The sequence below is a fragment of the Sander lucioperca genome, chromosome 18 (genome assembly GCF_008315115.2).
Source record: "Sander lucioperca isolate FBNREF2018 chromosome 18, SLUC_FBN_1.2, whole genome shotgun sequence".
NCBI classification, from domain to species: domain Eukaryota; kingdom Metazoa; phylum Chordata; class Actinopteri; order Perciformes; family Percidae; genus Sander; species Sander lucioperca.
In genome coordinates this window covers 10,071,075-10,087,240 of record NC_050190.1, presented here as the reverse complement: position 1 = coordinate 10,087,240, position 16,166 = coordinate 10,071,075, and the positions used below count along the sequence as shown (strand labels likewise).

Here is a 16,166-nt window from a genome sequence, read left to right as displayed (position 1 = left end):
GCTGGAGCTTTTGCGAAACGTCACAGTTTGAGCACAATTTGCTAAGCATACATTCAGAATCTGGTATTTGTGTAAGTGTTTGGTGCAACTGAGGTTAGATTTAGTGCGTGTTTATCCTTCATTGTCTTTACGGTGCAAACAGAATAGGATGGACCTGAAGCTCTGCTAATTGTAAGTGATCCCTACACATTGGAGAAACGTAATCCTTCCTTTACATAAGATGGGAAAACACTTAAGTCACAGTCATCTGTCACATGGTTACACACAATTCCGCCACTTGAACAATTTGTTACCTGGAAGAGGGGTGAAGTAGAAATACTGTAAATACTTTGTATATCCTCCTCTACCCTTTTGCTTCTGTACTGTTCTGGCAATCACTGCTGTTTATTGTTCAGCCGACTGATCTTTTATTCAGATGATTTTGTATCAGGACCACTAGCTGGTTCTGTGTTTGCTGCCTCCCCGTGCCGTTGAATGTGACTGACGCCTACAGTCATGTCCTGTTGCCACCATGATGACAGCCTTTCCATTACCATCAGGGACATAACTGCCTCATTACCCAAGAGGCAATCAGCTGAAGGATGGCCCTGCAGCCACTGACAGAGTGGTTTTAGTTCACTTGCAAGCTTTACATCTCTCCACATTAGATTTTTGATTGTGCTGGGTTGCTTTTTGTCTCTTTGTTTGGCCTTTTTGTGCATTGTATTCTTTCTTGATATCTATTTTTTTCCTCATCAACAGTCACCTGAGGGAATGTTGGCACTCAAAAGATGATTGATTTAACTTCTCTTCATATACAAACAGTATAGTCATGGCTCATGCTACATAATGCAGAATTGGTTAAACATTTTACTTAAAATTTCTACTACCAGAAGCATTTTGTGAGCTATCATGAGGACTTTGTTTACTATAAACTTTGGTGATTGCTGTAAACTTGCAGCAGGAAACATTCCCGCTTTTTTATAATATGGGAGAAAAAATTTGCACCTTTTTAAAAAATCTTAATTGTACTTTTAGATGAAGCTCTGTAGAAACACAGAGCCAAAAGTATATTTCCCTCCTGATGCAACAAGACAAAATATTTCCTTTTGTCATTTTCTTAAAAACTTCCAGGGGCTTCTTTAACAAAAGTGATTTGCGTCACTGCTTACTAGGGTTGGGTACTGAACTCTGTACCTTTTTGGTTACCGTCCGAATTACATCGGTACTACCGAGGACCGATTCACGGTAAATCAAACGGTTCCAAATTTCGGTACCCGAGAGTGCGTAAGCTCAAGCTTATCTGTCCTCTCTGCATGTTTCACAGAGAGCGGGGCTTAGCTCTGAAACACACACGCAGAGGTGCGGTCAGTGCGAAATGACGTTTGTTTAAGTCACAGTGTGTGGTTACACTTTTCAAAACTTCACGCAGACACCGTTCGCTGCAGTATGATATAATGGCTAGCCGAATGTGGTCGTGGTGCAGTTAACGTTGCACTTCCTCGGAGACAGACAGGCACAGCAGTGTTCTCTATGCCCTGGTCAAAGACTGACAGGCTGGAGGTTGTAGTGCAAGGCAAGGCAACTTTATTTCTATAGCACATTTCAGCAACAAGGCAATTCAGAATGCTTTACATAAAACATTAAAGAGCAATTAAAAGAGATAGAAAATAAAAAAAATGAGCAAAAATAGAATAGGATACAAGAATAAAAGTTACAATGCAGTGTAAGAAATTAATAATTATTTGATTTAATAGGTTGGAGGGATGGGTTTAGGAGGGGAGAGGGAGGTGTTTTATTTTGTGCGGTGGGTAAAATGTTCTACATAAATAACAAAATATTCTAAGTAAATAGGATAAATAGGTTTGGAATTATTTTTACAGAGTGAAAGATGTCATGTTGCAAATTGCAGCTTGCGTGTTGTAAATTTGGTGAAATTAGCCCCCAGGTTTGCTCAGTTGTGCAACACCGGGGCCGAGATAAAGAGACAATCCAGGACAGGAAAGGAAGGGAATTTAGCCTGTTGAGGTACACCCTCGGTGTTATGTAAAGGTGACATGGAGAAACATGCGGTCAGCAATAATGACAGCACTTGCTGTCTGAATCAAGCCAAGTCAAGTTGTCGGCTATTTGAGAGCTTTGACTTCACGCCTCCTCCCCTCGACTATCTCCACACTAAGCACATCAGATTTCTCTTGTTAGATAAACAAAGCCTATGAGTATAGACTTTAATGTAAGAAGGAACCATGAGGGTGATGTTAGTTTTCTTAATTGTGTTGTTCTCAAAGTATATCCGGTTTTCTGTTACCATGTTATTGTATGTGAGATAAAACATATTTTCGTAAAGCTTCTTCAATAGTTGTGGTTATCTGCCTTGTTGAGAATGAAAAGAACAAGGACATGCTGTTCTTGTTTCCTCTCCCACCTGTTGTCCTACAGCTCTCAGTCCCTGCAAATACAGTAATAGCAGGTGCTGGATCAAGCTGTGTGTGTGTGTGTTTGTGTGTGTGTGTGTGTGTGTGTGTGTGTGTGTGTGTGTGTGTGTGTGTGTGTGTGTGTGTGTGTGTGTCGCATTACTTTACCATGCAGAAATGCCTTCTGTGTGTGTGGATACCTACAGAAATACCAGCTAACTAATTGTGGAAACACAGTGAAGAATCCTGAACACATTGTTCACTTCACAGATGCTTATTCCTAAGTCTCTCTCACACACATGCATGAAGAGAACAAAGGGAGAGGGTCACCGCTGGGAACATTGCTAAGGCAGATGAGCAGGCCACTTTTCAGCCCTGTGTCACTCAACACCCCACTCCTCTTCCTCATTCACTCTCCAATTCCACCTCTTATTCCCTCAGGATGTCCGATCATAGCGACCACATTAATTGGTGATGAGCACGCTCACTTGTTACACCGCAATCAGCCGTGGGTGTGTCAGCGTCATTTAATTCAGCAGGCTTAAAAACAAACACTACATGCTATGATGATCTCAGAGCTTTGCCACATCTCTCCTCATGCCAAAATATCAATTTAGGTTAAGGAAGTACCCACTCAGCGCTCTGTGTTTGTGTGTGTGTGTGGAAACAACTACCTATCACACGTGGAGTTTGATGACATATGAGTCATAGTAGCTGGCTAAGGCTTATGGAAAATTCACGGCTTGGAATCAGGGCTTAAGTGGTCTCTGCAGATAGGCCAAACAAGTGCTTTGCAGACTGATCTCATGAAGTGGCATATGTATGACACGCCAATTGGTATGCTTTTCCACCTTTAATTGGTAGGACAGCTAGGTGAGAGAGGGGGAAGACATGCAGGAAATCGTCGCAGGTCGGACTCGAACCCTGGACCTCTGCGTCGAGGCATAAGCCTCTCAGTACATGTGCGCCTGTTCTACCCACTCAGCCAACCCAGCCACGAACACAGGACTTTCACCCAGGCAGGACTTTCACCCAGGAGAGTGGGGCTCGCATCCCGCGTGTGATGTTTACCACGTTTTTCTTTTCCTCAACCCAACCTAGTTGTTCTTTTCCTAATCCCAATCGGTTTTTCTTTTCCCCTGCGTGTGACGTTAAAACCAACCGTAGCCTCGCGATAACACGCCACGTGACTTTAGAAAGTGGCGGGTGGTGTGTATGTTTACGCTGTGAAACAGCAGACTGCCGTCTGCTGTATACAGCGTAGATATACACGCGGATAGCTCAAAATGCGTACAGATAGCACGCCACTTGGCTTTAGGACAGTGGCGTGTATGTTTACGCAAAGTCATGATATCACGTTGTGCTTTGTTATTCTCAAGCTAATTACAATTACACCCAAATCAGAGGAGTTTGCAAATAAACAATCGCTGGTTAAATGCTCTGAAATTGAAGTCGGCATTTGATTGTAGTGCTGTTATATGAGCTTTTGATTTTTTGAAAAATGTTTTTTTTTAAATATATTTTAGAAAAAAAAAAAAAAACATAACAAATTTTGGCCAAGATTGTACTACGAAATTGTCATGCTCCCATGCAGGGAGCCAGACTTTTCTAAAGCTGCGCTAATCAATATTTTGATATTAGCAATAGAAAAAAATACCTTGTGTAATGTGGAAGGTGTCACAAACCACTCAAATCTATGGAGCGTCATAGCATTTTTTAGTTAATTGTTTTGGTTTTGTAGCACGCTACTTTACGCTACTGCTTAAAACAGAAATCTGGTTTGCAGAGGGGGACCCTTTAACCTTTTTAAAACAACATTTTGACATGTTGTTTCTTCAGCTGTTTTATTCACAATAAAGTGAAAAAGCTATTTGGTTAACTACTATTTTGCAGTTGATTGTGTTGTCTGTGGGGGTAAGAGAATCAATTTTTAATGAGCACACTCAACACTTGGCTGTCCTTGTATCGTGGTGAGTCACACTCTTCCCTCTCTGGCTTTTTTGGATTGCAGCATTCTAATTGCTAAGTTAGTCAGTAATTCTCCTCAAAACGCATAAAAGGAGTCAAGAAGATAGTCACACATTCCTGACTTGACCTCTTTTCCTAGCATGCACCTTGTATGGTGAACAAGAAACCTTTCTAAAAATGGCATCACGGAGCCCAGAGGTGAAGTCAGCTCGGATGTTTAGCCAGCCACCCCGAGGCGTTTAGCAAGGGAAGAACTGGGAATAAAACAAGAAGGGAAGGAGGGAGGATTATGAGTAAAAGCGTTAATATGCTTATTCTTGAAATGCAAATTGTTTTACCACAGTGTACACCACACTGCGGCGTAACTGTGGTTCACAGCTTGCACAGTCATTAACAACTCTGCGTGTGTCAGACAGGGTGATGATGTGGTTTCTCTGCAGAGAATACACCCTGTATTTAGGAGCATATTCTTACACTAACAATTGCTAAACGTACTTGACTGTAGTGAAATAAACAATAATCAAGGACTGCAAAATAGCCGTACCTTAATTAATAATTGTAGTGTTAAACGATTAGTCGATAAATCAATTCATTATAAAGTCAAAGGAAATATTTGGTTACAGCTTTTCAAAAAAAAGTTCTTGTCTCACATTACAGCAAATATAAAAAAGAAAACAGCAACTCAAAGATGACGTGGATGGATTTTGATGGACATTGTCATTGTTTTCAGATGTAAAACAATGAATTGATTAAACAAGAAAAGTGACAGATTACTTAATCATGAAAATAATTGTTAGTTGCAGCCCCACAGCTTCCCTCCAGCAGCTTTGTAATGAATATGAAATTTTTTTTTAACATTATCAAATAGAATAAGACCTTTTTGGAATCACATAATTTCAACAAGATAACACCAGATGTATATGTGCAAGATTTTATTATGGATTCATCCAAAGGACACAGGAATAACAGCATAACAGGACAATGAAGTATATCTTAATTTATTTTATGACACTCATTTCAGTATGCTGAGTTTACAGATATTTGGTGTCTGCCACCATCACTATGCTGTCATTAATGTGCAGAGGCAGATCTCACAGCCTCTATATCCCTCCAGCTAACACACACCCTTTCCATCCTGGTGAGAGGTGCTGTGTCAGCCGAACAAGGGAAGTGTTGTGGGAGTATTTCAGTCTTGTGTTTCCCACCGCCTGAAAGAGCATAGAAAAATATATTGAGACAAGCGCTGGCACTAAATAACACAATCATGGACTGATTTGATAGAGGCCAAACTTACCAATTGATGTTGATGCCACTGACTGCACGAATGGGCACATTAATAAATTAAATGGAATAGGAAAAGGCAACAGTATTATCATTTGATCGGTATGTGTACATTTGTCTTTGCACAAACCTTTAGTGCAAAGTGATAGTGATGAAACTTTTCAGTGGAAAGAAGGCTTGGTTCCATAGTCAGTGGGAGATGGTCGGCTAGGAGACAAAGAACAACGCTACTGATTTCTCAGGAATCAGCTCTCCCAGCGGCCTCTTTCCTTCCGCCCTCCTACTGAGCTGCTTGATTGAGTTCACAGCTGAGGAAGCCAATTGGGTGTCCATGGAGATGATGGAGTAATAAAACATAGGAGATGTGGGAATATATCATATGGGTATAGTCAAAGACAGAGTGTGGTGCATAAGGAGGAAGAGGGGAGTGATCAGAGAAAGGAGAGAATTACATAAAGAGACAGGGAAGGTGAGGAAAGAGGAGACAGACGGGAAGTTGAAAATCTAATTTCCCCATTAACTCAAAAGCAAATGAAATGGGTGCAGAGCAGTTAGAGTCACGTCTAACGTTCAGACGGAGGTGTCAGTGAATAACTTTAAACGCCCAAATTTTAGCTCACCCTAAATTTGTCTCATCTTTTCACCAAAAATATGGAAACACTGCAGAGCTGACACAGTTTTTGTTGGATACTTACACAAAATACATGTATTAACAATATTTGACATTTAATTATGGAGTTTGAAGGGTTATTTAATAAAAAAAACATATTGACTGAGCTGCTCCAAAGGATATTTTACCAGATTTACCTGATTTCTTTCTCCTACAGTATCTTCAGAATATCAACATAATTATCTTTAAATCCATCTTTTATCACTTTTTTTCTGTTTGTCCTCTGCAGGAGAGGTTCGAGGCATTGTTTAGGATCTACGATGAACAGACAAATTTCCAGATGTTCAAAAGCTTCCGGAGAGTCCGGATCAACTTTAGCACCCCAGAGGTCGCTGCCCGCGCTCGCATCGAGCTGCACGAGTCCGAGTTCAACGGCAAGAAGCTCAAACTCTACTTCGCCCAAGTGAGTGTCAGTTAAGGGGTCTGGGAAGGGACATGGGGCATTGGACATGGACCATGTAAGGAAGAGCAGTGCTTATTTACATTGGAAATCATGCTATAGTGCATCATTCACTGCAACATGCACACGCAACAGGGACAAAAACTCCGAAAAGGAGGGTGACACTGGCTCTCCTCTAAAATCCTTTCACTTCCTCTGTTTTCTATTCCCTTCTCTGGGCCACACCTGACTGCTTCATCAACCCACCAACCCAGTCACACCATTATATACAAACACATCATTTGCTGATTTCTCTTTCATCGTAGACGTGCGTTTGTCTGTCTGTTGCCTTTGGGGAAGAGAGGGAAAGAAAAGTGTGTTTCTAGTACAAACGGAAAATAAGATGAGAATATATCTTCAGTACTGTGATAAAATATTTATACCTGAGCTCTTAGCTACACAAGTAAGCTTCACAACACTTAGCTACACAAAGATAAGTGGCATGTTTTTCATAATCTGTAGGTGAAATGATGTCTGCTTGTTTTGGTTAAAAGTGGACTAAATGTGGTTGAAAAGCAAAAGTTTAGACATCTAGCTGGTTACATACAACCATTTCAATGCATATATTGCAATGTGTAGCAAGTCCAGACAACCCATTAAAATGTACAGTAGTCACCAAAGCTATGTTAAAGCAACTGTTATATGTCTCGTTAAACTCATTTTAAAACACAAACTTGCCCAGATGCCTAGACGTCATTTGGCTTGCAAATCATCAAATTCCTGCTTCCTAGGAAACCATGAGTCAACTTGTAATTGATGCCTGTTTTATCTTAAAAACACTACCAGTCATGACCCCTGCTGCACCTCTCAGTACTTTGATGTAAGAGGATAAAGGATTTTACCGCTCAGACAGATGCCACATGTAGGTATTGTAATTATGGCAATTGGCTGCTATCAAAACGCCAAAATCCCCTCATGGGAAGAAGCCTGCAATTTGAGACTAAAAGCAAGCAACACTAACGTGCTTTTCTTGCTTTTAAGTATCAGGATTACATATACGGAAAGAGTGCAGGAACTTCACAAGTTATTCCAATTTGACCTTTCTTTGTGGAGTTTTTCATCGTTGAAAAACTATGACTTTGCCTCAGTTTGTCTACTGTCTCTTTCCACAGGGAGTATGGCATGAAGTTAGGTTGCAGCTATGTCCACTAGCCAGTGTACCATGAGACAGGTGTACACATAAGAAAGAAATATGTTTTCCCAGAGAGCTTTACCCACTCTGTATCACTTTGATGTCCTCTTTAGAGCGCTAACAGCCTTTATCAATTGTCATCTCCTCCCCAATAGGTCCAGAATGGCGACGAGAACATTGACAAGTCGTACCTTGCCCCTCCCCAACCCGTCAAACAGTTTCTGATCTCACCGCCTGCCTCGCCACCTGTGGGCTGGAGCCAGAGCGAAGACGCTACGCCTGGCATCAACTACGACCTGCTGTGTGCAGTAGCCAAGCTAGGACCTGGTCAGTACTCAGTCAATGTTTAATGTTCAACAAGCTTGTCCAATATGCTCATACTTACACAATACATATACAGCACAGATATAACACAAAGGAAATGGTGTGTAATGCTACAAGGGGAACAAGCACTCTGGATCACTGCTATATGCCATTCAAAAACAGCTATAGATCGGCATCGCTACCCGCATTCTGGAAAGCGACCATGCGGCCATCTTGCTGAGGTCAAAGTATGTAAACAAACTACAGCGCATGCACCCAGTGACGTGTGAGGTTAGGAAATGGTCAGGCCAATCAGAGGCCGCCCTACTAGTGGCTAGACATGAGAAGCCTGCTTTTTAACTTTGTTTGAAATTAATTGTTAAGGGTGTATTTTCAATTCCAATCAATAAGGCTGTAAAGTAATTTGAAATTCAATAATGGGAATCATGAACAACCACTACACAACAAACTGATGTTGTGATTATAATGTAGATCAGCTTCACTTTACAACAAAAAGATCTTTTTGCAGTTCCCATCCTATTGCAATTTCAGCAAGTGTACGCAGTGTAGGCAGCACATTTACATTTGGATCTTTCCCAGCAGCCTCGTTCACCAGTCACCTTCTCCGCTCAATAATAATGGCGCCTCTGTCTGCCTTGTCGACAAGATTTTAGATTGCAGCAACCTTTATAAAATGTCACCTAACACACATGGAAAGGTGTGTCACGTCCACAATGTCTGTCCATGTTTGTGTATGTGCTCATGCTGATGAAGTGGAAAACATAACTTTTTTTTTTCCTTCTTCTTTTTCTTAATTTTCAACCAAAAAGAATTATCAAGAACAAACCAACTTCCACTCCCTCTAAACCTAACAGGTCATTTAGCAAATCAGTAAGTTTGGAACAGACTGACTGAATGAATGAATAGAAGTGTTTACAAATGTAGTTACAGTGAGTATAAGAACAAATATGGCAATAACAATTGATATATGAGGAAGAGAAGAGAATAAATAAGAATAATATCAAATGAACAAATACAATAAAACAAAATAAATAATAACAATAATAACAGATATATAAAATGTTTCGGAGTCTTGGAGTAGAGCGTAAGAGGTCAGTGACAACACCACATACTCATGTCACATGGGAGCCATGAAAGTATGTTAGAAAGGGCCTCCAAATATTGCATGTCTTAGGCTTCAGGCAAGACATTATGATCTCAAGCCATGAAGAATGTGTGGGTGGGGCAGCTTCCTTCCATCTCAGCAAAACTGCACGTTTAGCTGGAAGATATTACTTTGAAGTTTGTATTCAGTTAAACACAATTATCTTTTTGTCATCGACAAAACCATGATTAAACTTACCAAATACTAACAAACACACACAACACACTGTTTATCCCAGAGGATCATGTTTGACACATGCTGCTGTTACCATAGCAACATGAGGAATCAGGAAATGGCTTTTGTTCTGTGCCTCACATCCTGGCATCTAAAATCAGATAAGCGCCGGGCTGCAGCACAGCGCTCTGACTCCCTCTGTCAACTCCCCGCGGTAACAGCAGGATTCTATTCACTGTCCGTCTTTCTGCTTGGCACCACAGTGAAAAAGCTACTAGACCAATTTCCTCCTGTCTGCCAGCTGTCTGATCTCATCTCCATGGCAACTGTGATACAATCTAGCAAGCATTTGTGTTTTCAATCTGAGTCCGCTGAGTTTGGCATCTGGACAAAAGGCAGAACTATTCCAAGGAAAGTCTCTTTGTTTTCTCTTGAGGCCGTGTGCTGAGCTGATCTTCAACACAATGGACAGACAAACAGTAGATTAGCTTGTGCTGTAAATTAAATATCCTCAATGTGTAATAAATAGTAACAATAAATAAATAATAAACTACACAAGCATACTATTTCAACCCTAGCTGCTTAAGCTTGTTTCACTGCCTTTTCAGACAGTGTTTTTGGTCTCCCTATCAGAGTCCTGCATACAAGTGAAATAAGTAACTAATCATTCTGAATAGTATAATCAGCAGCATGGGGGTGTGTATCAAAAGTAAATGCACATATTATGCAGAATCTAAGATGATTATTTGAATTATATTAAAGGATTATTACCAATGTCTTGAATTTAATTGTTTTAACTGTGTATACTGTACTGATAATCAAAAAGTACAATAATTCCCTCTGAAATATAGTGGATTGGAGTAGCATCAAATAGAAATAATAATGTGCGTCAAAATTAACTTACAGGATAAGGCTGTTGTTATTTAGAATGTTTCTAACCCGTTTCTAAATACTTTTTGACTTCCCTACCCTGTCTATAGCCCAGTTGCTACTGAAGCTTTAAATCTTAAAAAAAAAAAAAAAAAAAAAAAAAGGGACAACAAATGTATAGTTTTATTTTTTTTAAATGGCTAAATGATTTTCTGAAACAGCTGGATACTGTAGTTTTTAGCAAACAATATTCAAACAAGGAGTAAATTATACAATAGGGACTATTTTCAGCAGGGAATAATACATATTTGGTTCTCTAGTCTAGTGAGTACGTACACCAAAATAAAATGGCTCGAAATAAACTGCAATGCATTTGTTTTAGTGCAACAGTGGAGATCTATGGCACAGAGAAATAAGTTATATCTGTCTACACAGATACTACTTGTTAGTAGGATCACTTCATTGCTGGTTTTTGTCTTTTCATGGGATTTGTTGACGATAAGAGAAGTCTTATCCTTTTAGTACAGTACTTAAATAAATGTACTGACTTACTTTGCACCACTACCTCCACGACTTTTTTTTTTAGTAACTCCTCCCAACCTTCCCCTCCCTCCCTCCCTCTCTTTCAGGTGAAAAGTACGAGCTCCACGCAGGAACAGAGTCCACCCCCAGCGTGGTCGTCCACGTGTGCGAGAGCGAGGCGGAGGAGGATGAGGCAGCGCGGCCAAAGCAGCAGATCGTCCAGACCAGACGTCCCGAGGAACCCCCCAAAGTCTTCAACTAGAGAGGCCTCCCCCCTGACACCGGTGCGGCCTCTGACCGCCCCTTAAACCCACAACACACCTGCCCTCTCTCTCTCGTCTCTGCACTCACAGAGAGCGTCGATGCCCCTCATTTCAGTTCAACTACAAGCAAAAACAAACCAACAAACATTGCTCGAAGACGGTGTTTGTGGGGAGCGTGGCGATGGAATGAGGCGGCTTGAAGGGGATGGATGAGAATCACACACACACTCATCACATTCTGCGGACAGCGTGGGGAGCGGCAGGCACGCTTGTCTCCACCCCACCAATCCCCCTTGTTTTCAGCAAGAGGGGTGGAAATACCTGTCCCAACGCAGGCACCTGTCACTTATCACACACACTCAGCTCTCATTGCTAGTCCTTCTCAGTGGCTTGCTAGTTAGTTAGCTTATTGGCTTGTACCTCTCCCTTTGTCTCACAGTTGTGTGTACAATATTTTTTTTGTTAAACAGACATTATTTCTTCATTTTTTTTTTACAATAGTGTTTTCAGATTATATATATATATATATATATATATATATATATATATATATATATGTATATATATAATTTTTTTTTCTTCCTTTTCATCCATTTTCATATCTGCTGGTTTGTCGCTTCAGCTTGCATCAAGATGAGTGTGTGATGTACCCGCTCTTGTCTGCATGTATATACTGTATTACAAAAAATACGTACAGAAACACAAATCCTAACAAGATATATCAAGAAAAAGGAACCTATTTAACATCACACACTGCACGAAGCGCCATATGTGACTAACAAAGTTGTGGTGGCTGTTTGACTTTCTTTTTCCCCCCTGCTGGTTTTTGCTTTTTGTCTTTTTTATTTTATTTGGAGAGGTGTTGTTTTTTGCTAAACTACTAGATGTGTATTCTCACTATGTATTTGATATCCCGACACTTTTTGCATGCTAAGTTACTTCTGTAGATGAGGAGCTGTGGTGTTTTTTTAATTGTTGTTTGTGATGACAGGGAAACAGTGTGATGCTTTTGACGCAAGTGAATATCCCCGCGCAGAGTTGAAAGTGACGTCTTAGGGGGGAAAAAAGCGGAAGGGTTTATTTGTAAGATTGACAGTTCAGTCTTCAACTTGATGGCAAATTTGCATTTGTCGCTTTTGTTCGGACTTGATGGATCAGAGACAGTTCATCCCCCTCATTTTCTTCAAGGGGTTTGGGATGTGCATTTTTTTTTCTTCTGATTCTGTTTGTTGTAATTCACATCTTTAATGTCTTGGTTATGTTGTTTGATCAAACCCACTTTCAGGTTTTTCTTCTGAAACCTACTACTGCTTGTTTGCACTGAGTATCTCTTGATATCTCCAAGCGGTTGCGAGGCTCTGGACCGTCTCCTGCTGCGCACCAGAATACTGCGCTGCTTCTCGCTGTAAATAGCTGAGCAGTAGATTTGTGGAAATAGTCCTTTTAGATTTTGTAGATTACCTAAAAGCATTTTGCTGACAAAAGGGAAAATTAGGTAGCCTCATGAGATAATCAACCAAAGCATTCACTCACCTCATATTGTCATGACAAGATAAAACGATTTTTCTTACTCAGAGACACTGATGTATATTGTCAAAGTGAGCAGAAAGAAATCATATTTTCCCAACACGTTTTATTGCATTATTTTATTTTATATTGGCACATTACTGACTACTACTACTACATTACTTTTTTGCAGTATTTAGTTCAGTGGAAAGTCGAACAAATCTCCACTAAAAATCGTAAACTTTATAATTTTGTTCTTTTTTGGTTAATTCTCCCCACGGTCCCATATCATATCAGTGTTTCGCCTCTTTTAATGAAATATTTCAGTGCTTTAGAAGCAACATGAACAAATGTTCCTAACAGGGCTTTTGGGTGTCAGCGGTGAGTCTAAACCTTATTTGTCAATTGGCAGCATGAAATCTAAAAATACTTTTTTTGCTATATAACAATATTAATTAAGCAAAAGACAAGTCTGTCTGCATGTGAGCACTTTATTGTCAGCGTTTTGTTTGTTTCCTTCACATAAAATAGTCCTTGAGACAAAGTAGGAAGCACATTGCATTTCTTCTCTTGTTTCTTTCTTGTGTTTTTTTATTTCTTTTATCTCAAGCTGAACACCTGGTTAGCCTTTTCACCAGCATTTTGCAGTGAGTGAAACACTCCACTTCCTTTTTGCTAGTGTGAACCTTGGAGAATTTTAGGCCTTTTTAGATCTATGGGAGTGTACAACAGTAAAGGTGTGGACATGCAGTACAGTTGTAGGTTTTAAATGAGGCAGGAGGATGACACTGCAAAGCAAAATCAATGTCTTTGTTTTTGTGTTTGTCTGCAAGAAACATTCATCTTATGTGCTGAGAAAGTTAAACAGTTCTTTGAAATGTTGGTAGAGTGCAGTTGTATTGGCACTACAGTAAAGCTGTCACAGTTATCTAAGCAGACAGCAGATTGGTGGAACTACTGAGGTGCATTATGATAAAGAGGAAGCAGCTGAGCAAGAGGAAGACACTCGTGAAGATTTTTTTACTCTTTGTGGTAATGGTGTTTAAAACTGGGTGCATTTTGGTCACAGTTGAAATGAAAATGTATATTTATGTACATATGCCAAGTACGTTTTTTTTGTTGCTGAGGCCAGTCCCAGTGTGCAGTTTGTTACGGCTTCTCTTGGCAATGTTGTAATGGAAAATAAATATACAAAAATGTGTAACAATAAGTCCTGAAAATGCTCGTTCAAAAACCAACTGTCATTGTGTTGTTATCAAAATGGACTCTGTTTGAATGTTTCTTTTATTTCTGGGGAACGTCTACAAAAAAGGTCAATAATACCGTTTGTCACTGTTGTACTGTTTCCGTTGAAATATGAATATTGTGTCTTGTATTTTAGGAATCCAGAAAACAAAGTAGCAAATCAAGCAATAATTTACAGTTCTATAATACCGGTATGTGTATTTTCATGTTCTGTACTTATTTCTCAGAGATGGTCTCTGTCTCTTACAGTATCCGCTTCTATTTGTGTATAATACGTATAATAGCCATTTGTTTCACATAGAGAAATACATAAAGACTTATTCTTAAAATCCAAGTTTAGTGTTGTTTATTTTAGGGGTTTCTTTGCTTTAGGGGCTACACACTTGGGATGCAAATACAGGTACAGAAACTTTCCAGTGTAGGCTATAAAATGTAGCACTTGTTAAATTTTTTACACATGATGTTCAGATTTCATGAGATATATTAATCTGAAAATAACTCACTTTTTGCACAACCCTAGTTTGTGTCTTTCATATATTGTCATTACATTTAAGTCACAGAGCTAAGCATCCGTTTTTTGGGAGGTAGATTCATGAAAATCTTGAAAAGAAATTCAGAAGGTTGTTTAACAATACTTATCAAATATTTTGTCTGCTACATTATTTAAATATTTTTTTAGCAAGCTGTGCCTATATTTACCAATTCAAAATGGTAGCTAAAAGTGACCTCTTAACTATCTAGTAAATTAATGTTACTTTCCACTATTAAATATGTTCTTACTATACAAACTAAAACCTTTATACCAAAATTAGCAAAAAGATGTCATTTCTCGCTTTTTTTAAGTAACTGACATTTTTTAATTTAATATTTTTTTTATCCAGATAAGCAGAATAGTCTTTATATATGGAAATATCACCCAAACTGTAAGTAACTAATAACCGTCTTGGTTTTTAACCATGCTAGCGACATGTGTTTAGCTTGTGTTTAGCGCTAATTACGAAATGCTAATGCACGCTAGAGAATAATTGGGGATGTAAACCGGGAATTGGGATAGGCCTTATGTTATCATGGTCACTGTGAGCATGTTAGCATGCTGATGTTAGCACTAAGTACAGCTTTACCTAGCTGCTAGCTTAGCTGTATAGACTAGCATTGTTGAAAGATCTTTCAGAAAAAACAGATGCTTTGCTCTATGACTTTAATGTGATGATAAATAATATGTTAGAGACACAGCGTGGGCCGATGCATCAGCCCAATCATGTAAATATCAAAGGATACCCTTATAACTCCATTCACACACAGGCACATGCTATATTGTTCCAATCATTATTTGCGTTTCTTTTCAAAAGATTGCACAATTCATGACAGTGAATCCAAATGTCTGATTCCTATTGGTTTGGTGTTGACGTGTTTTCAACACAAGGCTATACACACTGCTGTGACATGTATTTAAATCCTAATGTTAGAATGGTACAACAGTGACTGTCACTTATTGCACTTTTCACCTCATATTTTCCCCAAGGACCTAACAACAGTTATTCTGTTTGGTCAGAGCCTTTTTTTCAATTGTAAAGACACTGACAGCAAGGTTGAGTTAATGATTCTTTCAGTGAGCAACACATGAAATTTATAACATGAAAGGTAAGGTGTGGCAACATACAGCCGTGACCTACAGTTCAGCAGCCTATTGAATTTCCCGGCTGCAGTTTTCTCATGTCAGCCATGAAGACAGAGGCTGCTCATGAATCCAGTAACAATAGATTTCTCTCATCCATTCCATCTGACAAACTGCACTTTATTATTACGTACGGGGAGAAAAACAACAAAGCCAAAACGGTGGCACAGTGTCAGCAATGATTTTACCAAAAAAGATGTTTTGCAACTACAGGTTGGACAAAAAGATATCTTTCTACGTCAGGACATAGTTGGTTATATAGAGACCAATGACTGTATGATTTTAGCAAGGAAATTTGTGCTTCCTGACCTGTACAGAACCCTTAATATTTAACATTAAGAAGCAGTTATGCAGGGGATCTAAGATTGTAAAGGATACCTATGTCACTGCTGACATATTTAATGGTCTAAAAACAGCTACCTGCTGTCAGTATTTTACAGGTAGAGAGGACTGAGCAACAGCTGTGAGATAAGGCATTCTGTGCCGCCCTGTGTTTTCCTCTCCACGACACAAAAGCCCTCTCTTCAGGGTGCTGGGGAGTGGGAAATTCCTCTTCACAA

At 39.5% G+C, this 16,166-nt stretch overlaps 1 protein-coding gene across 6 annotated transcripts in view; it reads left to right on the top strand.

Moving 5' to 3' along the window:
• Nucleotides 1-14,265, top strand: part of rcan3 (regulator of calcineurin 3) — a 47,799-nt gene extending 33,534 nt beyond the window's left edge. For all 6 annotated transcript variants that reach the window (XM_035994535.1, XM_035994537.1, XM_031281656.2 and 3 more), the window contains 3 exons: nt 6,542-6,715; nt 8,039-8,210; nt 11,025-14,265. In XM_035994535.1, coding sequence (XP_035850428.1) covers nt 6,542-6,715; nt 8,039-8,210; nt 11,025-11,179 — 501 coding nt within the window. In that variant the 3' untranslated portion in view covers nt 11,180-14,265. The remainder of the gene's footprint in view (nt 1-6,541; nt 6,716-8,038; nt 8,211-11,024) is intronic.
• Nucleotides 14,266-16,166: the final 1,901 nt, after the last annotated feature.